Here is a 26936-nt window from a genome sequence, read left to right on the forward strand (position 1 = left end):
GTTAGTTCCAAATGGGTCTATAATGTTAAGGTGGGCCACGAAGCCCAAGTTGATCCATTGTAAGATGTTGGTGCACGGGTACACACAGGTGTTTGATCTAGATTATAATGACATTTTCTCCTCAGTTTAACAAATGACACCAATTCTTCTCTTTTTAGATATGGCTAATATGAAGCAATGACCCTTGTATATGAATTCTTGCACTGTGATTCACATGAGATCTATATGAAGCAATGTCCTTGCTTTATTATTGAGGGTGATTTTGGTCTTGTGTATAAATTGCTCTAAGTCTTTTATAGTTTCAAACAATCACCTCCATGTAGGTTTTGGACAGTTTATCAAGATTATATATGAGTTAGGGGAGATTCTGTGAGAAAACTTGAATTGTTGGGAAGATGTTGCATCACTTGAACAAAGAAATAGTTGGGAATATGCATGTAGAAACCTCCAAAGCGTGTGTTGCCGCACTAAGCTTTAAGTTCGATTCGCCCCCACCAATTTAAGTATATTGGATGCAAATGGGATTAACAGCGAATCCCCTTTAGGATACTTTGGAAAACCTTGATGTATTTTGGACTAACACACCAAACGTATCTTTCAATAGTAGTTTACAAAATTTATGTTTCCTACATTTCTCTCATGCATTAGAGAAATGGAGGATGATTTTTCAGAGATCAAAATTCGTCTGGATTTTATTATGCCTTCAAGTGTCTCTATTTATAGAGAAATAAAGGTCACTTGGTAAAAAGAAACACTTTTAGGATTCTGCACTAATTCACGAATAGCTATATACTAACACGACTCACTTATTATCTAAATGAGTGCCGTAGCTTAGTGGTAAGGCACACTGTTTGGCAAGTAACAAATCCTTGATTCGAATCCTTGCAGTTGCATCGTTTCATTTTATTCACGTTAATAATGAATAAAACATGGACAAAATCATCTAAGCAGGATCTAACTCATGACCTCCAATTCATTATGTGAATTCAGATATTTTAGAAATATTATGTGAATTCATTACATAATGTTGGTTCTAAGAAATTAAATAATGGGCATTAGATAAAGAATAGAGAAGACACACTATTTGTTAAAGAGGTTCGAGTAACTTGCTTATGTTCTCAGGAGTGTTAAACGACTACCAATATATTATTATAAATTAGGATACAATGTCTAGTACACTCAATTAGGGTTTACATAATACACACACACACAGATATATATATATATATATATATATAATGGGGCACCTCCTTTTTTAGTTAGGTACATGTTAGCATTGTGTATCACAACTTAATTCCACCCTCCTCACTCTAGGCTCGACATGTTGTTGATTGGATACGTTTTGATATTGAAGAACTTTTTGAAGTGCATAATATCAATCAATAATAGTATCTAAGGCCTCTCGGCATTCAACACCGTTATCAAATAATGTTGTGATCTTCCACAATAAGAGAATGTTGTTTATCCCAAAAATATGATTATGTTTCTCATCTGTCTTTATTTGTGAAGTATTGAAGGTCAATGCAGTTGCAGTGTCGTACCCTTTAGCTTCATCTCCACTTGAGAAACCACCATCTGACATCGTTTTGAATATCTTTTATTAAAAAACGACGTCGTTTTGAATATCTTTTATTAAAAAACGACGTCGTTTTGTATAATAAAAAATATTCAAAATGATGTCATTTTGTACAATAAAAAACTAAATAAAAATTATTTTTTTATTTAAAATGTTATTTTTTAAAAACGACGTCGTTTTGTAAGGGAAAAAATAAAAAAAATTCGCTTGATGACATGACAACTTGTACACGTAGGATTATCTAGCAGATGTCATGTCAACACTTAACATGACACGTGAGCAAATCTGTTATAGTTAACGAAACCGAGATGGTGGAAAGACTAACGTGACTCGACATTGAATTTGTTGGAGACGAAAATATCACTTAAAAAATTTTAGGGGCTAAATTGATAAAAATGGGTAATTACACTAATAAAAATGTATTAATTCCTAGTGGAATTGTCATCTAAAACCATCCCTTTATTGTGAGGACATGAATCAAATGATTTTTGGATTAGGGAAAGAAGTGAGAAGAAGGATGAGGATGAACATTGGTATTTTAGAAATAAATAGCAAAGTTGTGAATGAGAAAGAGAGAGGAGTGAGATTTTTTTGTTTATTTTATAGTGATGTTACTAAAATAACGTTAGTAGTATTCTTATATCTTTAAAGCAAAAAGGATATGTTTGACAAAATTTATGGTACACAATACTAACATGTACCTAATTAAAAAAAGAGTTTCCCCATATTAGCAAATCATATATATATAGAGCTTACCATCCTGGCCCAATACAATAGCCCTAAGGCTTATGAAGTATTTCAAAGTGGGGCAAGTTATAATATGAAACTTGACTCCAATATACAACATTGGCCTTCCTTTGTCATTCTAATAATAGGCAACATGTGATTTTTACAATAATATATTTTATGCAAATCCCAACAATTTGCATTTAAACTAATGTGGACCGTATTACAACTTGCATCCAAGTTAATGCTCGTGTTACACCACGCATTTATGTTAGTCATCACCAAAATTGCACACCGTACATCTAGGCCAAATGTGGCTCGTGTCCCACCCTACTTCCATACCAATGTAGTTCGTGTTACACCTTGCATCTCTATCAATGCAATGCTTCATACACCATGTTAATGCTCGTGTATTATTGTTGATCTATTAGTAATTAACATCATTCTCCATGACACTACAACAACGTCATAAGGATTCACCATTTCTCTTGAAAGAGAAGATTATCCTCTCCGACAGTGAGAGAGACATTGCATGCACTTGTCATAGAACCTCATGCCCACTTAGGGCTCAATCTAATACATTAACTTCTAGGGTTATGGATCTCACATGGTCAATATCCTATTTGAAAAGACAAATTGTTTATCTGAATTGCTTGAGAACATGGTGCACCCAACCCTTTTATATTTATATTATGAGAATCTCGTAGCTTTAGCGGAAATAAATCTTAAGAAATAATTAATGTTAGGATTTACTTAAAGAATAAGGTTTTGTAGTGGTTTTTAATGCAGATTAATATGGCCATTTTTGTGACTTTTGTGTTTGTAAAATGAAAAAAACTCACTAGTCCCACATTGTTTGGAGGAGGGAAGTTGAAAGACTTTATAAGCCTTAAGTTGCAAACTTAGGCTGTGCCCCAAGAGGTACAATGGGTTTTATGAGTGGGTGAGGACTCACACAAACAAAACCCCTCCACACAAACACGAGCGCACAACCACCACCTCCTCCGCTGTCGTCCGGTCGGTGGCTCATGTTCGGGTTCGGCTTGGGCCCAACATTCTTTTTAAATAAACATTTATTTATTTTATCTTATTTTGGGCTATTTGGGCTTGGACCATGTGTTGACCAAGTCAACACACGCATTTAAAATAGAGTCGTTGGTGATATAGCTATTGGGTGGTAATGTTTTGCAATGTTGGATCATATAGCCGTTTGATCTTTTGCACTATCGGATGATGGAGCTGTTGGAGGCCTCAAGCTATAAATAGCGGTCTCATCCCCATATTACAATTCGCACCAAGTTGAAGGTGTTTACCTCTCAACTTCTCTTTCTCCCCCTCCTTATATTCTACGGACGCATTTCCGACAATCTTCTCCCTCTTTCTTTTTGTGGCACTTGAGAATTGACACAGGCAGCCAAAGTGAGAATTTCGAGAACTGATACTGGTAGTCAGTATTGTGGTAAAAGAATTGGCACAAGTAGCCATACTGTGGAAATTCGAGAATTGGCACTAGTAGCCATATTGTGGGTGTATTCGAAAATGATTCTTACAATGCAGTAAGACATCGTATAACAGAGAACTAAGTTGTTTTATCCTGGAGACGGTGTGGTAATAGTTTGCTTGCACAACTTTAACTGTACCGCAAACGTCTTAAAGAAAACGACTTGGTCGTGACTCAAGCAATAAGGATTATTTCGTGTTATTCAGAATTATTGCGAGCTCCAGTAACAACAATTACAAAATATGATTGTATAACACGAAGTGGCCAATAATATATAATAAATACAACATCATTTAATTAATCTCAACAATCCTAATCCCTTAAGTTCAATGATTGATTAGTCTTAATTGTGTATAAATATTATACCCAACATTCATTGAAAAATAATTCATTATTCACATACTTACTATTTTCACTCCATATCAAAATAAACTATAATTTCTGTATGAATGTCTCCAAGATATAATTAATATGATTAATTATATTCAAGAGATAAAATATTTGGCTCATTCATCTGGATATGCAGGTTCTAGGCATGTTTCATAGAAAAGTCTATCCTGAGAACACCATGAAAGCAAAAGATTTCATTAAATCCCACAAAGGTAAGATCAACAGTGTTCCTAATGACTACTGCTTCCATGAATATGATAATGGAGACCCCACAAAACTTGAAAAAAATAGAGTTCATTCAGATATAAAGTCAAGAAAGTGGTCTCAGCACTGTAAGAGCAACTGCAAATCACTGCAACATGGAATAAGTTGTAGCAGTTCAATTGGAAACAATGAGCATTGGATCAAAACAGATGCGGACTGTAAGTACTATACATATATCAACCAGTGTTTTAAATTGCAGTTGGGGTCGTGACTGTGATTATGGTTAATGTGATTATGGCTGTTGCAATATGGATTGTTATGTGATAATTTTTTTCTGAACTTGTTGTGGCCCGATGCTGCCTAAATATGGCCGAAATGCGGTCTGATACAGTTGTGCTGCAACCCAATACGGCCACATTATTATAATTCAATATCACACTGTAATTGCGGTATAACACAGTTGCCATGTGGTGATCATTGCAACCATAATATTATAGTTGCACGACTTAATGTGCAATTGGCACTTTCTACCACACATGAATTAGTTAAAAACTTACATAAACATTGTTACTATATTCATGAAGTCTTATCTCAACTACATAGAATAAGAATATACAACGTAAGTTTCCAAAATAACAGAAAGCTGTAGCAATCCTATAGTTACTTACTAGTACAATGCAAATTATAATAGAAAATATTGTACCTGATGTTTATTTCAAGCAACAAAAATTAACATAACTTTCATTATCCCACTGCCTTAAGACTAACTTTACTTAACATTGGCCCAATCAACAAATATTTTCAGAAAAAATGTATTTTGTCAATAATGAGAAAATAATGAATACATTGATAGTGTATGAGTTTTATACACTGTTATTGTATCATCCCCGTTCATATTTTATCATTATTGACTCTTCAAAAAGTAATATAAATGAATGTTGAATAATATACTATCTGCGTACAAATTTTTAATTCATCAGTACATATCTTGATTTCAATACAAACTAATATATTATGGAGAATCTTAATACAAACAAAATTGTACAAAAAATAGATCATATTTATGTATTTTGACCCATTTATAATTATTGACATTGTAGATTTGGTGCTGGAGCTGTAGCAACTTAAGACGCAAGGTAGTAATGAATTGGGCCTTTATAAGAGAGACTTGTGAAAACTTGTATTTGATACTATGATTATGTTATGTGTGTACTTTTGAGTGATAAGTAATAATGCATTGAATAAAGTTGTGAGTACATTTCATGAAAGCCTCTTAATATGCAAACATGTTTTGGTTACTTTTACTACTTTCTAATTGATTTTTGAGAATCATTCTAGTATCACAACTGAAGCAAGACCAATCTCAATTTTCGCTGCATTTTAACTTGAGAAAAGTAAATGAATAAATATCACCACTTTTAACCGCGTCAAAGACAAACAAAAATGAAAAAGTAGCCCACAACAAAAGATATGTATCATTAACCACCAAATAGATTTCTAGGACTTGTTATCCGGTCACTAGAAAATTCTCTGCTAGAGTTAAAAAATATTAAAAGTTCAATTTATTATCATAAAACGACAATGTTGGTCATAATACTTGGTGGATTAATATATAATCTCTCCATTAATATGGTTTATTAAAAAACGATTTCATATTAAATATAACATACATTTAATTGTCGGAATCAATCAATTATCATTAATTGTAATATTGCACAGTGATGATTATGTGGAAATTAATTCAAACGTTTTGGGGTCCTTAAACTTATTCACACATTTAGTAAACCAACACCATCTAAGGGTGAGAGCGAGAGCTTAGAAGAACCTCAAAAACACTCATCAAAGTCAGAGTCTGAAGCTTGCTAGTAAACACAACAATGACAAGAGGTAACTCGATCTTTTCCACTTTCGATTTTATGTGTTCGTATGGTTTAGAACTCTTTTAGATTATGTCTAGTTCTAACATTTGGTATCAAAGCAAGCTAATTGATTTACCTTTGTCTTGTTTATAAATTTTATCACTTTGATTTACGTTGTTTATAAATTTCTTTTTGGTTCTTCGTTGGAGGACAACATTTTTCATGTGTTACACCAAAAGGACAATATTTATGAATGGATAAAATATTGGGTCTATTTATGAATGGATGAAATATTGGGTCTATTTGTTATCTGTTTTTTGTAAGATGACATTTCAATTACAAAAAAAAATGATAGTATTCTTTTCGTTCTTAATAGTTATCTGTTTTTTGTAAGATGACATTTCAATTACAAAAAAAAATGATAGTATTCTTTTCGTCTGCAATCCTAATCTTATCTCAAGTCTCTTAATTTCTATTGGAGTAAGAAAAGAATATATAAGGCAAAAATGTTGTTTTTTTGTGTATCTCCTAAAGTATATGATTGTGGATTGTTCACCAAAAAACGAAATAACTAATTTAAGTCGTATTAGTTTATGAATATTTTTAATTGTTTTGTTATGTGTTGGATGCTTAATAACAATTTCTTTGGTTTATGTATATAATTATTATTGTAGTTTTTCACATACTGTATGAAAGTTTTCTCATGTGTTAGTCATAATAGATGCTATTTTTTTGTTAAAGAGTAGCCACATCATCTTTAATTATTAAAAAAAATTATTGTGTTAGTGACATAAAATATTATTGTGATTCATTATACATGGTCTAATAAAATTCCTCCCACATGATATTTTATTAAATTTTTTTGTATATTTAATTAGGATAAAATATCAAATTATATTTCCTAATTAACCCACATGGATTAGGAAATAGAAAATACTTTGATAGTTTTATCATCATTGCATGAATATAATGGAATTAGAACTTTAGCCCACATGCAAGTTTTATGTCTCTATATTCATTGGAAACATGATTTACATTGGTAGAACATAATATAGTTATTTTTAATCTCATAGTTTTATCATTATTGCGTGAATATAATGGAATTAGAACTTTAGCCAATATGCAAGTTTTATGTCTCTATATTATTGGAAACATGATTTACATTGGTAAAACATTATATAGTTATTTTCAATTTGGTAATTTTATCATCATTGTGTGTATATAATGGAATTAGAATTTTAGTCCACACACAAGTTTTATGTCTCTATATTCATTGGAAACATGATTTACATTCATAAAATATGATATAGTTATTTTCTTCAAAACAAAATTATTAAGCACGTTGTTTATATTTTTTAATTTGCAGTTACTCAACATGTTAGTTTCTCTGATGTTAAAGTTGATGTTCCCGTACTCAGGGGTGACAATTTTAAGGTCTGGAAGGAAAAAAATTTCCTTTATTTTGGATGGATGGACATTGATTTTGCCATAAGAAAGCCGGAACCACCTGCAACCACCAAGGTCAGTACCCTAGATCAAGTTAATCTCTATGAAAAGTGGGAGCAATCTAATTGCCGATGCGTTATGTTCATAAAGACCAAAGTATCTGCTGAGATTAGGGGTTCTATTGAGCAGTATGACAATATTCATCTCTTAATGAAAGCAATAGACGAACAATTTGTCACTTCAAACAAGGCTTTGGTAAGTACCATAATCATGCAATTCTTATCCATTAAGCTTACCGTTTTGGGAGGTGTTCGTGATCATATCATGCACATGAGGGATATTGTAGCTCAATTGAAGGCCTTGGAAGTTGATATGTCAAAAACCATTGTGGTTCACTTCATTTTGTGCACTCTGCCCCAATAGTATGGCCCTTTTAAGATTTCTTATAACACACATACGATAAATGGTCAATTAATGAACTTCTGACCATGTGTGTTCAAGAAGAGGGAAGGCTGGCTATGGAAGAGAGTGTGAAAGTGAATCTGACCTTCTCAGAAAGGAAGAAGAAAGATTGTGCCAAAGTCAAAGGCAAGATTTCTGTCAAATCGGACATTAAGAAAGAGTCGAACTGTTTCTTTTGCAAGAAGAAAGGACACATGAATAAAGAATGCTCTAAGTTCAAAAGTTGGCTTGACAAGAAATGTATACAACTTTCATTTCTATGCTATAAATCTAATCTAACAAATGTTGGTCATAATACTTGGTGGATTGACTTTGGTTCTACAAGACTTGTGTCCGATGATTATGGATTTTACTTTTTGGATAATGGTTTTACATTATTTAATAAATCTGCAGTTAATGGTCTTGGTACATTGTCTGATGGTCTTTATTTAATTAACTTTCAAAATAACATTGCTTATAACTCCATCAATGTTACTATTAGGTCAAAACATTGTATTATGAATGAAAATTCCTCTTTATTGTGGCATTGGAGATTGGGACATATCTCCATTTTGAGAATAAAAAATTTTGTTCGATGAATGAGTACTTAGTACTCTTGATTTTTCTGATTTTGAGACTTGTGTGGATTGCATTAAGGGAAAGCAAACCAATAAGTCTAAAAATGGCACAAAGAGGAGTATTGATTTGTTGTAAATCATACATAGAGATTTTGTTGTCCTGATATGGATGCAAGTAATCCAAAAATATTATATCACCTTCATGGATGATTTCTCACGATTTATGTATCTTTGCTTACCTCATTCTAAAGATGAAGCTTTAGACGCCTTTAAAGTTTTCAAGGCTGAAGTATAGAAAAAATATGGTAAGCAAATTAAGATAGCGAGGACAGATAAAGGTGGTGAGTATTATGGAAGATACACTGAGAATGGACAATCACCTGGTCCATTTGCAAAGTTTCTTCAAGAACATGTGATTGTTGTCCAATACACTATGCCTGGTTCTCTAGACCAGAATGATGTATTAGAAAGAAGAAACCGAACTTTAATGAACATGGTGAGAAGTATGAGGAGTAATAGAAAAATTCCATAATTCTTGTGGACTGAAGCACTAAAGACGATTGTGTATGTATTGAACCAAGTTCCAACCAAGGTTGTTTTAAAGATGCCTTTTGAGTTATTCAAAGGTTGGAAACCAGTTTGCGACATATACGCGATTGGGGATGCCCGTTTGAGGTTAGAATCTATAATCCACAAGAAAAGAAGGTATATCATATGACTATTAGTGGGTATTTCGTTGAATATGCCGAAAAGTCCAAGAGTTATAGGTTCTATTGTCCATCTCACAATACTAGGATTGTGGAATCAAGAAATGCAAAATTTATTGAGGATGACTTGATTAGTGGAAGTGACCAGCTGCATGACTCAGTCTCTATGTTGAATCACAATGAAGCTCAACCTTCTAGTTCAAGTGATAGACTGATTGCCATGCATATACCTTAAATTCAAAAGTATGTAAGATATATAGTTATTGAAGTTCCACAAATAAATGATATTGATCTTTTAGATCAAGTTGTTAATCAAGATAATGTTGAACAACCAATTGAACAGCTGGTTGAACAACAAGTTCCTCAAGAAAATGATGCAACATTAAGAAGATCTACTAGAATGAGGAGACCAACAATTCCTAGTATTTATGAAGTGTACTTGCAAGAAATGGAATGCAATGTTGGAGTCGAGAATGATCTTGAAACATTTTCACAAGCTGTAAGTTCTAAAGAATCTAACTTATGGCACAAGGCCATGATTGAGGAGATGAACTCAATGACAACTAATAAAGTATGGGATCTCGTCGAGTTGTCAGATAGTGTAAAAGCCATTGGGTGTAAATGAGTTTTTAAAACAAAGAAAGACTCACAAGGCAACATCGAGAGACATAAATTAAGACTTGTAGCCAAAGGGTTTAGTCAAAGAGAAGGAATCAATTACACATATACATTTTCTCATGTATCAAAGAAAGATTCTCTTCGCACGATCATGGCATTAGTAGCTCACTTTGATTTTGAGCTACATCAAATGGATGTGAAAACAACCTTCCTTAATGGAGATCTAGAGGATAAGATTTACATGAAACAATCTGAAGGATTCTCCTCTTGAGATAGTGAGAATTTAGTCTACAAAGTCAAAAAATTCATTTACGGTTTGAAACAAGCCCTCCGCTAATGGTATTTAAAGTTCCATGATGTCGTCACTTCATTCAATTTTGAAGAGAACGACATGGATCAATGTATATACCAAATGATTAGTGGGAGTAAGATATGTTTCCTTGTTTTATATGTGGATGATATTTTCTTAGCAACTAATGATAATGGAATGCTAAATGAGGTGAAACAATTCCTTTCAAAGAACTTGGATATGAAAGATATGAGTGAGGATCTTATGTCATTGGCAGTAAGATCCATATGGAAAGATCACTAGGTATTTTGGGTTTGTCTCAAGAGATCTATATTAACAAAGTTCTAGAGAGATTTCAGATGGAAGATTGTTCACCAAGTGTAGCACCTATTGTGAAGGATAACAAATTCAGTTTGGATCAATGTCCAAAGAATAACCTTGAACGTAAACGAATGAAGGATATTCCATGTGCTTCCGCTGTAGGAAGCCTTATGTATGCTAAGGTTTGTACTAGACCTGACATTGCATATGATATTGGAGTATTGGGTAAATATCAGAGTAACCCAGGTCTTGACAATTGGAATGTTGCAAAGAAGGTTATGAGATACGTTTAAGGAACAAAGAAGTACATACTTATGTTCAGACGGACTGGTGAATTGGAGGTGGTTGGCTACTCTGACGTTGACTTTGCTGGTTGTATGGGTTCAAGAAAATCCACTTCATGATACGTTTTTATGCTAGCTGGTGGAGCCGTGTCTTCGAGAAGCTTCAAGCAGATATTGATTGCTACTTCCACAATAGAGACTGAGTTTTATCGTGTTTTGAAGCTATATCTCATGGTGTTTGGTTGAAGAGTTTCATATCTGAGCTTAGAGTTGTTGACTCTATTTCTAGGTCACTAAAGTTGTACTATGATAATTCAATAGTTGTTTAAATGACTAAGAATAACAAAAGTAGAAGTCAAAGTAAGTATATCGACATTAAGTATCTAGCCATAAGAGAACGTGTTAAGGATGGTAAAGTGGTCATCCAACACATTAGCACTACTTAGATGATTGTCAATGCTTTGACTAAAGGCATGTCACCAAAGAAATTCAAGAATCATGTAGAAAAAATGAGACTTGGTTCTATGATGTAATTTCGTTGTATGAGTAATTATTTTTCAATAAACTCTAATTCAGTTGGATACTTTCTCATATAGTTGTGCACTTTCATTTTAATTTATTGAGAAATATTGTTTCGATGACCTAGAATAAACATATGGTTTATTCACTAAAGAATAAAAACTATCAATAGAGACTTAATATATTGTAATACATGCAAGATAATATTCGCTCATAGAGAACTTATCGTCATGATTCATACATTTTGTTTCTTTTATGTTGAATGCTTCGTTATATGGACCAAGTGGGAGAATGTAGGAATATTTCCATATTAATTATGGTATCAATGGAAATAATCTCTCCATTAATATATACCAAATATAATGTACATTTAATTGTCGTAATCAATCAAATACCATTAATTATAATATTGCTCATTGATGTTATGTGTCTATTAATTCAAACGTTTTTGGTTCCCTAAGCTTACTCACACATTCAGAAAACCAACATCATCTAAGGGTGAAGGCAAGAACTTAGAAGAACCTTGAAAACACTCATGAGTCCGAAGCTTGCTAGTAAACACAACAAAGACGGAAGGTAATTCAATCTTTTTTGTTTCATTTTTATGTGTTCGTATGGTTTAGAACTCTTTTAGATAATTTCTAGTTCTAACATATAGATCTAACAACTACCTTCATACACTGCTTCCTAAGGGAAGAAGTTGATGAAAAGCATAGTTTGTTTCAATTAAAGTTACATCCATATAAGTTAACAAATTGTTACAACTTCCACCCTAAATAGGGATTAATTAGGTGGTTGGAGCAATTTCAGGGAAACTTGATTTTGTTGTTTGAAAATATAAGTGATGGGGTGTAAGGAACCAAAAGGTTAATTGTGTCCATTGCCACCTAAAATATAATAAGAATATTGTGGCATGTGACCAAGCATTTGAAGTTTCAAAATGAGTTTGAATAATATGCAATTTGAAGCCTGTTTGTCAAAGGTTCATGAGAGGAATAGAAGAGGCTGCACGGACCTAACTTCTCTTTATATTTTAAACTCTGTAATATTCCCCTTTTTTTCAAAGTTCAAACCCACATGCCCTTATACTTATCACCATGCATTGTATATATAATAATATTATTTTCACAATCAAATTATAACAATTTGAATTAATCCTCTAGTTTTTTGGTTAAATTTTTTGCAGTATATGTAGAGATAAAAAAATAAAAAATAAAAGAGATAGAGGTAATTTGATTTTTCGTGAAAGAAATTATTAAATTTGGATTATTTAAATAAGATTACTATACCTTATGCATCCACAAACATGTATATACCAATATGGTCATATTCTATCTCTATGGTATATATAATACATATACCATTGCTATGAAAAAGACGGGTGACTAATTAAGAACAATCTGGCTTGACAAGATATATGAGTTTAGAAAGAGAGGAAAAAACTAAAATGATAGTATTTATTGTTTAAAATCTAAATTGTCTTTGTCATGTGATATGTGATAGAGTAAGCACTGGCAGAAAATTAAGGGAGAACATCACATACTCCATTTTATTTATTTGACTCAAATGACTGTCAAAGTTTCCGGATTTGTCAAATAAAAATTATAATTATTTTTTCTACCAAAATTAGAAAGTATATAGAGTAACAGTGTAGAATTATAAATTTGGTCCCAAAATTAAATGTTCAAGAGTGATGCAATTTTCATTTTGGGCCTTTTTTAACCAAATCATGACGAGTCGAGTATGGTTAGCTTTTGTAATTTATCGACACGATCAATATAAGCCAGTGTGTTCTAAAAGTGTGCTTCACAAGGAGAGAGTTTGTTCTAAAAACTAATATTAGGTAAAGGTTTAATCAACATGATTTGAGATCTAACTACATCATATATATCATTCAATTATTTGAGGAATCTAATCACTTTGTCCTTTGTTCTATATTTCTTTAAATCTAACAAAGCACTGCAATGCATTTAACATCACAATTATATTTAGGAATGAGTCTGAAATTGTCAAGTTCATCCCATATATTTTTCAATTCATTGAAGTAGCTTGTTACATTCAAGTTTCACCCTATTTGAAATTTGCTATTTATTCTCGCAACCCAACAATTTAAAATAGATTCCCTTGTGAAAGTCTCTCCATAAGTTCCTCCTAAATATCACTAGCCTTGTGTACTTGTGTATAGGATGACAATGAAAACCGAACCTCTGGGTACTCGTCTGAACCGAACCCGAATATAATAGGGAAAAATCATTGTGATTGAGTTCGGGTTTTGGTTCGGATTTGGTATAGGTAATACCCTACCTCGAACCTGTCCCAAACCCAAATGATATATTTTAAATTACATCATTATATATATTATATATCAAGAAAATGTTTCTTGAGTTGTTTTAATGACAGAGAGCGTGCAGTGGCAAGAAACCTCCTCGTTTTAATGATGGAGAGCATGAAGTGGGATAAAGAAAACGGTTTGGCACTTGGAAACTCCCACTTTAGATATAAACGTGTATATATAATAGTTTCAGGTTTCCCATCGGGTTTGGATTACCCGAAACCCGATGGGTTCGAGGATGGTATTATTATTTTCAACATCGTTGAGTTTGAGTTCAGATTCTATATTTCGGGTTCGAATTTGGGTAAGTGCAAACTTGGCTCTGATCCGCCCCATTGTCATTCCTACTTGTCTATCCAAATAATACTTTATGCTATTGAATGAGAAACTGATCTGAATATCAAAGATATCTCCATGTTGTTTGCTCTCTCCAATGTTTAAAATAAAGAATATTGATTAAAAGGCATTTGAATGGAGCTATAAACAAATCCAAGTTTGTGTTCTGAAACTCATTATAATGAATCTTATTCATTGATGGTAGTTTTTCCATTCAATAATAGAGACACACTAATGCCATTGTTAGATTTTTTATGGACGACCTTAGTAGGGTGAGGATGTCGTGGACTTCAAATACGAGTTAGGCATAGCCATGCAATTTTTTTATGTGGGTACATTAATAGGTTAGTGTTCAGGGTTTGATTAGGGTTTTAGTTAGGGTTTAGGGTTGTAGTTAGTTAGGGTTTAGGGTTGTAGTTAGGGTTGTAGTTAGTTAGGGTTTTAGTTAGGGTTGTAGTTAGTTAGGGTTTAGGGTTGTAGTTAGTTAGGGTTTAGGGTTTTAGTTAGGGTTGTAGTTAGATAAGATTTAGGGTTGTTGTAACATATAAGTTGGCTTGTTCATCATTTTCATATCATCATAACCCATTTCGATGACTTTCTCTTTAAGATCAATATCGTGGAACTCCTTATTGAAATTGCTAGTAGCATGATGAATACATTATACTGAATATGCATTAGACCATTGTGGCAACTCACTATGAAGTGCAACAAACAAACTTGTACCCCTATCTAAAATTATACATGTGTTCGGTTGTGGGGTAACATATGTTTGAAGATTTTAGAAAGACTACTCTCAGGCTTCTTTAGTTTCTCTTTCAATAATGGCAAAGACAATTGGAAATATACGTCTATTATCATCTTGTGAACTAGCTATTAGCAATGTTGCAGTATATTTTCTTATCAGAAATGTCTCATCCACTTAAAGGATTGCTTTGCAAAATCTAAATCCTTCTGTGCATGGCTTGAAAGCCTAGAAGACCCTGTCAAGAATTAAACTACTACGGTCTTCATGGCAAGATGCTTTAATTCATATCTTACAATTGCATCGGGTGTATAATTATGGATAGCATTCACCAATGAGTAACTCCTTGTATGATCCCTCATAGTCACCATAAATTCGGGACATTGCTATTTACTTCGTATTCCAAGTCTTCATATACGTCATTATAGAGCCAAAATAAATGACTACTTCTTTCACTAGTGCTTTAATTGGTATACCAGAATCTTCGGACACCAATTGAATAATACAGTTTGCAGTGAATTATGAGTTCAATTTCGTGCGATATTGAGAAACATTAATGGATACACAAGTATGTATTCCATTAAAAAAATTTAACCTCCCAAATATCACGTTTTACATTAATTTATGCACGAATTCTCCATTGATATCAAGTACCAAAATGTTTACATTGGTCAACATATCTATCTGGCCTAGACTCTACAATAACGTAATATACTGAAGTTTTAATGTGAAATTGTTTTATAACATTTATTGTTGATTCTTTTGATACAAATTGCATACCGACAAACAAATCATTATTAATATCATTATTTAAAATACTACTTCCATATGAGAAATCTCCATCAGCTTCATAATCTATAGTAAGGAAAAAAGATGAAGGAATAGCATATGTTATGCTAATCGGTTCACCTGTGGCAATCTCAACATCCTCATCCTCATCACCACATAGCTCAATGTCCTCCTCGTCACTATAATCATTACAATATCTCTAATAATTGTAATCTACATGTAAACATATAGTACTGATAAATAACAAATAAAAACTAATAGTTAAAAGTACAAAATAATAAATTTAATTAACTTATACAATGACTTAGATTAGGAATCACTCTTCTTCTTGGTTGATACTGGATTTCAGTGACTTAGATTTTATTGTTTTTGCTTGATTTCGGTGGGTTTTAGTTTTGAGGAGTGAGGTAGATATATAGAGTCTAATCATATAAGTCTCATGCATCTCGTATTGCCAAACCACGAGATTGGTTAGGAACTCGTTTACCAAACCCACAACTCCCCTAAGTGAGAAGACATCCCCATGGATGAGTGAGAAGACGTACGAGACTCGTGCATCCAAAACATGAGTTCCCTTTATAGTCATATGACGGGTCCACGACATTCCCAATGTCGTACATGATATACACGATTCTTGAAAAGGTTAAGCAAATTTGGTAAGTTTTCAAAAAGTTGCACTTTACATGGGATAGTATAGTCAAACTACACTATCGATGTAAATTTTCCATCGTTTAGTACATGTAACTAATCTCAACTAATGTGATAAATATTTGGTTGTTGTATGTGATTACCAAAATGTCTAAATAATAATAATAATAATAATAATAATAATAATGAAACTAAGTTATGACTTAATAATATTTGTAAATGAAACTCAATGAGGTTTCACAACACTATTTTGGAAAACTCCCGTGCAGTTTATGACACCGTACCATTATAAATATATAACCCTCTAGACTTTGGTTTATCTTTCCTCACATTCGCTGTATCTATCCATTACTATATGAGTGTCACAGCCCCACCATTTATATTTGTACTTCACTATTTTTACCCGTAGAATAACTTCACTTTTTCAACCTTTCCCTTGTTTTTTCAAGCTATAAGCACGTATACATATATATTTAGGTTCCTTGACTTCAATGGAGAATTATTCCATGTTGTTCACTTATCCTTCTTCTTTAACAAGTGTTGTGGGAAACTCTGAACATGGTTTTAGTGGTATGAATGGTCAAAGTTCAAATAGTATTGGTCTTGATCAGAAGTTGCTGAGAAGAGAAGAAGTTCATAGAGATGGAATATTGTCTCATCAAATAAGTGGAAGAAGGATTAGTGTGAGTGATGAACTTGGTGATTCAGGTAATAATAATAATAATAATAATAAAAAGAAAGGAGAGAAAAAAGTTAAGAAGGGTAGATATGCTTTCCAAACAAGGAGTCAAGTTGATATACTTGATGATGGATATAAATGGAGGAAATATGGCCAAAAAGCTGTTAAGAACAACAAATTCCCAAGGTTAGTTCAATTTTCATCTTCATCTTCCTTCTTCTTTTTTTCTCTACCCTTCAAAAGTGCTAGTTTTATGCAATAGAAAGTTGTTGTTTAATAAGAATGAGGTCCATGAAATTTCAAATCCTAGAAACTATTTGTTCGCTTATAGAGTAAGGTCACATATATCTATTATTTTCATACTCCCTTTGAGTGAGAGTTTCATTTACTAGCGGCTTCAAAAGAGGTATAAAATCTAACCCTAGGTTCAAGAACCACATGATTATATCTGTTGTGTCACAACTTTGTGTCACTTCATGTGTCAGGAGTTATCATCGACCAAAAAATATTTAATAACTATAATTTTAAATTAATTTTTTTTTCCAATCAATCAGAGTTGATAATACATGTAGTAACATAAAAAATGGAACTGTAGAATTGGTCCCTAGAATCACAAGGGTTGAATTGATAATTTTAGGACTGAAGCTTAGTGTAGAGGGAAAAGCTAAGTACTTTTTTCTTTCTTATTCTTGGTCATGTTTTTCAGGCTACTAAATGCAGCAATAACGCCTGCTAAGTTTGACTTTATACATATGTTGCATAATTCAACTAATAATAACAAACAAGTATATTTTATTGCTATTATAATATTATAAGGATTTTGTAATCCTCTATAGTACTTTAACAACTCTATTTGATCTATTAACAACAACTTTCCAAGATTTAGTCACTTGTCAGGAAAAATTGGTACAAGAAGTTGCAAATATACCTTTTTATGATAGAAAAGTAATTACATTAGTATTTTATTTATTTAGATTCACAATATATTTACTTATGTTCATGGAGAGAATTACAAAACTCTGAAATTAAAATAGAGAGATCATGGACAATCATATTCTTCTATTAAATTCACCTATAAATCATTCTATTTATAAGAAATTAATATATATCACTTGTAAACCAATTATTAATCAATAAGGTATTAATATATAACATGTGTTACTTTCTTTTGGTGTAAAGGGATTTATAAGAAGATATATCATTTTCCATTTATAAATTATTTGCTCTAAGGTATTAACAAATGTTTTCCAACCTAGAAGACCCCCACCATATTTATGTTCTTATTAACCTTCTGAATTCTGAATCACTCTATAAAAAGACGGGTTCTTGTAAGGTAATAAAAAAGACGATTCTAAAAGTCATCGTTCAATTGTTTTTCTCTCAGCAGCATTTGGTTTTCTAGCACAAATATGATATAACAAACAAAAGACTTCAAATATTATAGAATATAATTGAATGATTCAAAAGTTTCTAGCACAAATACATGTAGGACATTGTACATATTTGTGTTTTAGACTACTATTATAAAGTGATTATGCTTCTTGATCATTTGTGATTAACAAGATCTTGTTGTTCATTTGGCTGTGACTTAACTACGATCATATATGGTCGAATTTCAATAAATTTCAGATTGAGTTTAATATTTAAAAATTAGCTCAAATAATCAATATTTAAGATCGAGTAAGAGACAAATTTTATTCTATCTAACCCAACTCATGTTTATATTTGACTACTATTTATATGTATTTGTTTAATGGTGTATAAAGTAATAACATCTTTCTTATTAGTGGATATATTGCATTTGGTTGCATCAACCTATCTATAGATAGAATTTCATATTTTTGACCATGTTTTTAAGGTGGCTTTTGCTAGTTATATAGGACACTCTTCATTCAAATGTTTTCATGTCACAATATGTTATAATTTCATTTATCATTGATTCAATAATGTTTTCACCATATACACATACGCATATAATTCACAAAATATTTTAAGTATATCATTTCGTAAATCATATTATGTTTCCTCGTAATATTGAGAATATTTTGTTTAAAAAGTTAATCCAACTAAGCACTTAGGGTCGAATAAGCCTTTAGTTTTAGCTAGGGTTACGTTTTAAGGTTGCTACATTTAGAGTTGGCAAGCCTTCTGATTTAAGGTCACCCTAAAATTCAAAATATAATCCAGACAGCTTTTAGGGTCAAGTAAGACACGAGCCTTACCTCGTCATAACCACTTATCAGCATAATGATAATAAAAGATTATTCATTCAAAAGTATTAATTGAATTGGTTTTATTTGCAGGAGTTACTACCGGTGCACGCATCAAGAGTGCAATGTGAAGAAACAAATCCAACGCCTTACCAAAGATGAGGGTGTAGTTATGACCACCTATGAGGGAATTCACACTCACCCTATTGAAAAGAAAACAGATAATTTTGAGCATATTTTGACTCAGATGCAAATATACACTCCTTTACCCTTTTGAAGTTTCATTCTCACATCAAATTGAAGAAACTCGGTTTCTGAATGGTTACTTCTACCAGTTAGATTAAGCAGCAGGAACTACTAGTTTAGTTTGTTCCTCTTCTGATACAAAAATAAAAGTTGTGTCAATAGAAGTAATTAAATTCTAGTTTGGTTTACACTTGTTAGACAATCTTATTTCTTCTTTTTATTGCAATATTATTAGGTTATGTTGTTATGAAAACAAATTAGGTTATGTAAATTGAGCTGCAAAGATTGATACTGCTGACAATATACACAGTTTACAGTTGTGTTTATTACGATTATGGTCACTCTGATGTGAATTATGGCAGTTGGGGTGTAAATTATTTGTAATTAAAAAAACATTTTGTAATTTGATGTGATATGATGCAGTTTGATGCAGTCTGATGTAGCTAAAATATGGTCTGATGTCAATGCATCCATATCATTGCAATTTGATGTCATACCATAATTGTAATGTGATGTAGTTACAGTGGTCACAACAACCACAATATTGTGGCCGATGATGGGATCCACAATTTGAATAACTAATGATTATTACTATCAAGGTGGAATATAAGGTAGTAGAAACCAAAGCATAGCTTTTATGCTTTTGTGGAGATCAAGATCAAACCTAACTACCTGATCATCAAAAACATATTTTTCTTTCTCTCACATCCAATCATCTAAGTTGTTATTGTAGTGATGGTTGCCTTACATTTACCATAATCGAGTAAAATTGAAGGAAAATATTACCGCAATTGCTGAAAATTGAGGTTAATGTGGTTGCAATTGTGATTATGATGTCATTTTGGATACTCCCTTAAAGGTAAAATGTAATGGACTGATTTACCTTGTTGGCTTGATTTGGGGCACTTAAGGTCATAGTTTGCTCTGCAGTAGCAATACTAGGCGTAGCAAAATATTGGGTACGGTTAATTGTTGTTATAGCTATATTTCTTAAATCGTGGTAACATTTATACAGCCACGACCTGTTTCACTCGCCTCGGCTTTACCCGTGGCCAATGACCTTACATGATAATTTGCCACATGGCCATGGGAAATGGGTTTACATGATTGATTGTCACAAATGACTCGTGGCAAATTGGATGATATTTTAATTAGTCAATTTTTTCATACATTTTCCTCCAAAATTGCAGCCATCAGCTAACAACCTATACACTCAATAATATAATAATAAATTTCTAAATAAAAAATTAAGTATTTGTTAAATTAATAACAATAGTAATAAAAGAATCATATCATTAGATAAGCACTCATATAAATTTACAAAATGCAACATTCATTATTGCTAGTGATGAATCACAATAAAAAAATATATTAAACTAATATAAGTTCATGAATATGTAAGCAAATGTAATTAAGACTATGAAATATCTTGAGTGAAAGTGGATAACTCGTTAATTTGTAAACTAGAATAAGAAAACTTGTATTGGCCTCTTCGGCAACTTTCGAGTACCACAATTTCCATGCTTCCATGTAATAGGTGAAGAGTTCCTTCAAAGCTGCATAAAAAATAGAATATCAGATAAGTTTATTTTTCAACATGTTAGTATTCAAGCCACTCCATGATAAAGTTTAAAAAAGCTTATAATCAATCTCCTTAGTACTTAACTGGTGAACTAAGATGAAACAACTATCTAACGATCACTTTAAATAAAATAGAAGAAATGATGAGTAAGCATTACAAAACAAAATTTTATATATCACTATTATATGAAAGGACCAAAATGGTAGATGCTTGAACTCTATTTTGTGTATTCTTACAAGAGAGTTCAAAGTACTTCTCACAATACAACAATATTTAACTCTGTTTTGAACTCCATCTTTGTGCACATTGCACCTCATTTTATGTTTCAAAATTGTTAAGAACTTCTCACAACCACATCACAAACAAAACTTGATTATCTAATAGTTAACACTTTATTTCATTTTAGGTTTCACAATTCAAAGTTTTAGTACTTCTCACAGTAGTTTCAAAAACAAAACGTATTAGGACAAATTATAACCCCCTAAAAAATGTGAAAATCCAAAAATGAAAATTAATAACAATTCACTGGAATGTATAATAGCATTCTAAATACTCATTTTGTGTTTCACAATTCAAATTTCCAACACTTATAACAATGTAATTATTATAGTTCTAAAGCATATAAAATAATATTATAGTTCTTACAATCTTACCCTAAAATTTGCCTTTGGCCGAGCTTTATGAAGATCCCCAACTGCAAATGTCATACCTTCCATACATTATTAAGAATGAAGATAAAGCATATAAGCACACACTTATTTACCTATACAAAAGCATAAACTTATTTACCTACACAAAAACACAAATTTATTTACTTGCACAATTACGATGTTGATATGCCTAATTTTATCAACAGCCTCTAACATGAATGAATATGGGGGTAAGAACCCCTTGTTCATGAAATAGTGGTTTTCAATCCTTGAAAATTCCTAAAAGAACAAAGCATCTAAAGGCTTGCAAAAAAAAAATTCCTAAATCATAAATAATCAATCCTAAACAATGAATGAAAAATTAATTACAAGAACCAAATTTACCCAAGACCGTTGATAAATTAACAAATATAATATAGTTGAGAGATACAAGACTAGAAACAAATTGACAAAATTAAAAAGAAGAATCTACAAAATTGGAGATCCATTTACCTATAAATGAGCGTTGATGACGTGGTTGAAGCGTAGAGGAGCATTAACAATTGAAGTGTCCAACCATGAGGCAAACAAGCCTTTTGAAAAATCCAAGGCTTTGCTAGTGCTTGGATTTCCATTGAGGGGTTCTGATCTTGATTATAGCTCTGGCAAGTTTAATTGAAGCCTTTTTGAGAATCCAAAGGTTTAGAATGGCACAATACTTTTCTAATGCACATCTAACTCCTACGCAGACAAAACAACCATGTCAATTTCTTTTTAATTTTTTCTCTAACCATACATTACATATCAAATTTGTTATCTCATTGTTCAGATTCAACTTTGAGTTCACCCAAATGAAAAGTAAAGATAAAAAAATTGATATAACTCAAATCCAATAACAAATTAACTAGGATGGCGGTGGTAGACAGCGCTCGAGGCTAATATGATGTCATGGCTCAAACTAGATGATATTGGCTTGTAGAAGCAATGATGTGAAATAAAAGCTGAGAGTAAGAACTAAATTTGGTGTGAATATATGGAATTGTGGATATAAACTTGGGGAAATGTTGCACCACTAAATTTGAATGATAGTAAGAACTTAGAACACTTTATGCAGATAACTAACTTACTATGTAGTATATTGATACAAATCCCTTCACATTATCATAGTGAATGATATTGTTTGATGATAGTTAAAATCCTATCCTATTTTCTGCATGCATACACTCTGATACTGACACATATGTATATATGAAAGTATGGGTTTTGTGCAATCAATATTTTTCATTCTACACCTCTTTAACAATATTTTGATAAACAAGAAAAAAAGTTACCAGATTAGTAGGATGAACCCTGTAGAGAATTTTCACATGTGACATAAATTCTTTTATCATTGTGGCTTCCATTCTTTTAATAGAAGCTTCCTACAATGATATTTTTTTTTCAAATTAATATTAGCAGCATAGCACTATATATGAAACATGATGAATGACAAATTTATAACAGAAGAGCTAAACTTGCCATCCACATAGAAAGCATTGCAAGCATTAAACTCCTACTTTTAACTTTAATATGTGGAGAAAGCATCTAAAGACAATTGAGTATATGCATTTCAGAGATCACTTACCCATTTGCTCAATTTTCCAATTCTAGTATAGACTCAATAAACCATTAGTAAAACCTTCTTTGCAATTTTAAAAGTTGAAAGAAACTAAATTTAGTAGGACTCCTCGACTTTAATTAAATAATTAGCAATCAATCACAAATTAATAATAAACATTTCTGTAATTGACAATTCGAAACTTCTAGAAAATGTTTGTAACATAAGATGGATCTAATTAATCATCTTGATTTATCTTATGAGAACTAAATCGCAAGTAATATCAACATCGTTCATCTGGAAAAAATTCATCACTTCCATCAACAAAAACCTATAACTAGCTGCTCATCTTTGACAAGAAAAACTTAACCAATAAATACAAACACGTAGTATATTGATACAAAACACATGGTTCATTTGCTCATTCTATATATATATATATACACATATATGGATATGAATATATTTTTGGTGATAATGGAAAGATGTTTGTTTGCTAGATATGTCCAGAATAAGGACTATTGGAGTGAGAATTGGCTTACTTAGATAACAAGTAACCTAATGTAGAATTATGTTGAAAATATGAGAATATATATATATATATATATATATTAATTCTTAGTATAGAATTAAGCTTAGATTTAAGTTTAAAATAAGAAAAATAAGTTAGTTTAGTTTTAAAAGTTCAATTGCCCAAGTTTTAGGGTCTACCCGTTGGCAAGTGCGTTGTCTAGGAGTTTAAGAAAATGGCCTGAGTAGCCACTTAATCTAATAAACTTATGATAAAACTTTAGTATTGAGTTTTTAAGAATGAAAATTTATTATCCTAGTGCTTTACTATGATAAATAACTTAGACAAAAGTTACTAGGAAAAATGATAGTTTTAGTGAAACTTTTGAACTAGGTTGCCTGAGAGTGCATGTAACCTTTCCTGCTGGTCCTATAAAAGTATGGAATATCATCTATCCTCAGTTAGACAATGTTTATAACTATCTAGAGGTATCTTAGGATGCAAGAAACACATATCTGCACTACAAAAAGGTAGTACTAGAATAATCAATAAATTGCCATGCATATAGATGTCTAGCTTCCACCAAGTGACTTAAACTCCCTCTAAATCTTGTGTTAACCCATTAATCACTCCTCCACTCAGCCCACTAACTGGTCCACTATCTATATAAGGCATCCATAGCTTTGATTTTAGTCATAACACCACAAAGAAAAAGATAAACCACAAACTCCTTCTTCTTCTCTCTCACGTGGCCTTAGGGGGAGGGGGGAAATCTCCATTTTCTTCTTCAAGCTCACATGAAAGTGAGAATTCAGAGTCTATAAGGTATGGTGATCATGTCTATGGCCTTTATTCTTCAATATCTAGGTTCTTTATGACTTATTTCTTCTCTTGATCATCCATGAGCTAGGTGAAGCTTTAAAGTGAGTTGATTGTGGTTTGGTTCCATTTTCTTCTCTAGATTTTCACACAAGGAGGTAGTCAACCATTTCAAGTTATGGGAAATTCAATTTTGAACTCTGATTTTATAAATTCTAGCATGCAAATACTGTTTTGTCTGTTTCAAAATTCTGCCCAATGTGCTAAGTGAATCCATGTGTTCTTAGGTGTTGTAGTTGAGTTCTAAACTTCCAATTGTGCTAGAAATTCTTAGGTGTTTGCAGGTTTGGACTGCTGTAATTCGTGGCTTAAGTGTCCCTAAACCCTAACCCACTTCCTTGTATTGCTGATGGATCAAAAAAGGTGTCTTAGGTGTTGTTTGGTGCTTAGAAACTCTTAGGACTGAAAAGTTATCACATGCATGTGCTTATGTTGTAATTATGATTCTGCCCTATGTGTGTTTCTGAATTTGATGTAAAAAATCCATGGGTTTCAAGGCTTACCCATAAGTTTCAAAACAACCTAGAAGCCGAAACATCGTCAAAATCACGGGTAAGACCTATAGAGCTCCAAAACTCTTTGGTAATGTCTCAAATGGCTTAGGTATGAAGGTGACGAGAGAATTATAATACACTTATGAAAAACTCCTAGGGAATTATAAAACACTTCTGAAAGCCTGAAGGTGACGAGAGGTTAATTACCTTGTCGTGAACTCAATTTGAAATTTTAGGTTCTGAAAGTGCTAAAATTTGTTAGAGTCTCTAATTTGAGTCCAAATATAACAATACCAATTCTGTCCTAGAAGTTTTTAATGTTTATTCCAAGTTGTTGAATTTTAGAAATCATTCTAGAGCGAACTAGGGCCTCTTAGATCAATTCTGAGTTGTTGAGCCGACAAATATCTCTAAAATCTCTTCGTGTCAAGTTAAGACTCTAATCATATCCAAATAAAATATTTGGATATAATCTAAAGTATAGAGACTCATTAAGTTATTTTTCCATATAATCTTAACGAAATTAGAAATATCGAAATTAATCGTTTAAGACTTAATCAAGTACTCTACACTCAGGCAAGCTGTAATAAAGGAACATTAAGTCCGATAGAGGTGAAGGTATGGAGAGAAGTGTATTTATATATGAGCTTATAAATTATATCAAAGATATTCATGCATCTCTAAGCTAGGCCATAAACATATATAGTCGAATACTATTTCCGTGGTCGCAAACAAATAAGTAGCGAGACTTCGTTGTTCGTAATTCAATTCAATTTAATTTATAATTGATATGATTGATTGAAGTTATTAAGTTGGATTTAATGATTATGTCATTAGATGAATTTGATTTTTGTTACTGATAATTGTTATAAAAGTACTGATTACTTGAATATTTTGTTGAATGTCGAACTGTTGAAATCTTACTAAATTGACTGTTGAACTGTCATTAAGTTTCATGGCATGACATATGAACATTCCTTATAGAATTTAAAATAAAAGACTATGTATTTGAAAAATAAGATGAAGAAGGAAGGGGGAACAATTTTTCTGAGTTTTACTCAAGTTAGCGTGTTTCAAAGTTAATTGTAAAATTATTTTGAAGAATGATATGAGAAATGTCATTTCTAATTCATTTTCTAAACTGGTCAATATTATTTTATCTGCGGAATTATTTTCTTCTTCAAAAGGCTTTTAACTTTACCCTAAAAAGGTTCCCCCTGATATTTCTAAAAGAATGAAAAAGTCATGTTTTGTATGAATCAGAGTATTCACATTGCTATGTCTACTATTGTAGCATAGTGTACGAGAAGATACGACACTGTGAGAATTGTATTGTGAACCTAGAGGGGTACCTTGTCTGAGTGATTTGGTTGAGGGGACATTGTGTATGGAGATTGATTTTTCAGGAATAGGATAGTTCCCTTGAGTCGATAGAACTCTTTGCAGTAACTACAGTGACCTCTGACACCCCCTTGAAGGTAGCATGCTCAGAATGATGCGATAGTTATCTTTGCCGACCGTTAGGTATTCCAGCGCTATTGAGTGCATGATAGTTATATGCTTTTTGGTTATCAATGGTGGGCACAATGTTGTATTCATCTTGTTCGCTTCCTAAGAACAATATAGGACTGGTCGGGCTCGACCAATGTCGATAACATTGTTGTTGATTTGTTAGTTGGGGCCCAATTATGAGACATTTCTCCATGCACTCATCTAGAGATTCATTAGTCTCGTCAAAATAGATATTATGTTCATCATAACATCATTATCATGCATATGATTAGAATGATATCTTCGTTATTA

At 32.1% G+C, this 26936-nt stretch overlaps 3 protein-coding genes across 3 annotated transcripts in view; all 3 read left to right on the forward strand.

Annotated features, from left to right (window-relative positions):
• The window catches only part of LOC109342485 (protein LAZY 1-like), a 30420-nt gene extending 24760 nt beyond the window's left edge, over positions 1 to 5660 (forward strand). The window contains exons 4-5 of the mRNA XM_019580463.1: positions 4330 to 4615; positions 5498 to 5660. Coding sequence (XP_019436008.1) covers positions 4330 to 4615; positions 5498 to 5517 — 306 coding nt within the window. The 3' untranslated portion in view covers positions 5518 to 5660. The remainder of the gene's footprint in view (positions 1 to 4329; positions 4616 to 5497) is intronic.
• Positions 6275 to 8125, forward strand: LOC109342486. Its single transcript, XM_019580464.1, has 2 exons — positions 6275 to 6284; positions 7623 to 8125. The coding sequence occupies exons 1-2, from the start codon at positions 6275 to 6277 to the stop codon at positions 8123 to 8125; spliced, it is 513 nt and encodes a 170-aa protein (XP_019436009.1).
• On the forward strand, positions 16798 to 19472 carry LOC109342488 (probable WRKY transcription factor 75). The gene is made up of 2 exons (XM_019580465.1): positions 16798 to 17171; positions 19289 to 19472. The coding sequence occupies exons 1-2, from the start codon at positions 16798 to 16800 to the stop codon at positions 19470 to 19472; spliced, it is 558 nt and encodes a 185-aa protein (XP_019436010.1).

The sequence above is a fragment of the Lupinus angustifolius genome, chromosome LG03, assembly GCF_001865875.1.
Source record: "Lupinus angustifolius cultivar Tanjil chromosome LG03, LupAngTanjil_v1.0, whole genome shotgun sequence".
Lineage (NCBI taxonomy): Eukaryota > Viridiplantae > Streptophyta > Magnoliopsida > Fabales > Fabaceae > Lupinus > Lupinus angustifolius.

Coding starts and splice junctions, on each gene's coding strand:
- LOC109342488 (XM_019580465.1), top strand. CDS start 16,798: ATGGAGAATTATTCCATGTTGTTCACTTATCCTTCTTCTTTAACAAGT. Junction 17,172..19,288: donor AAGAACAACAAATTCCCAAG/GTTAGTTCAATT, acceptor TTTTATTTGCAG/GAGTTACTACCGGTGCACGC.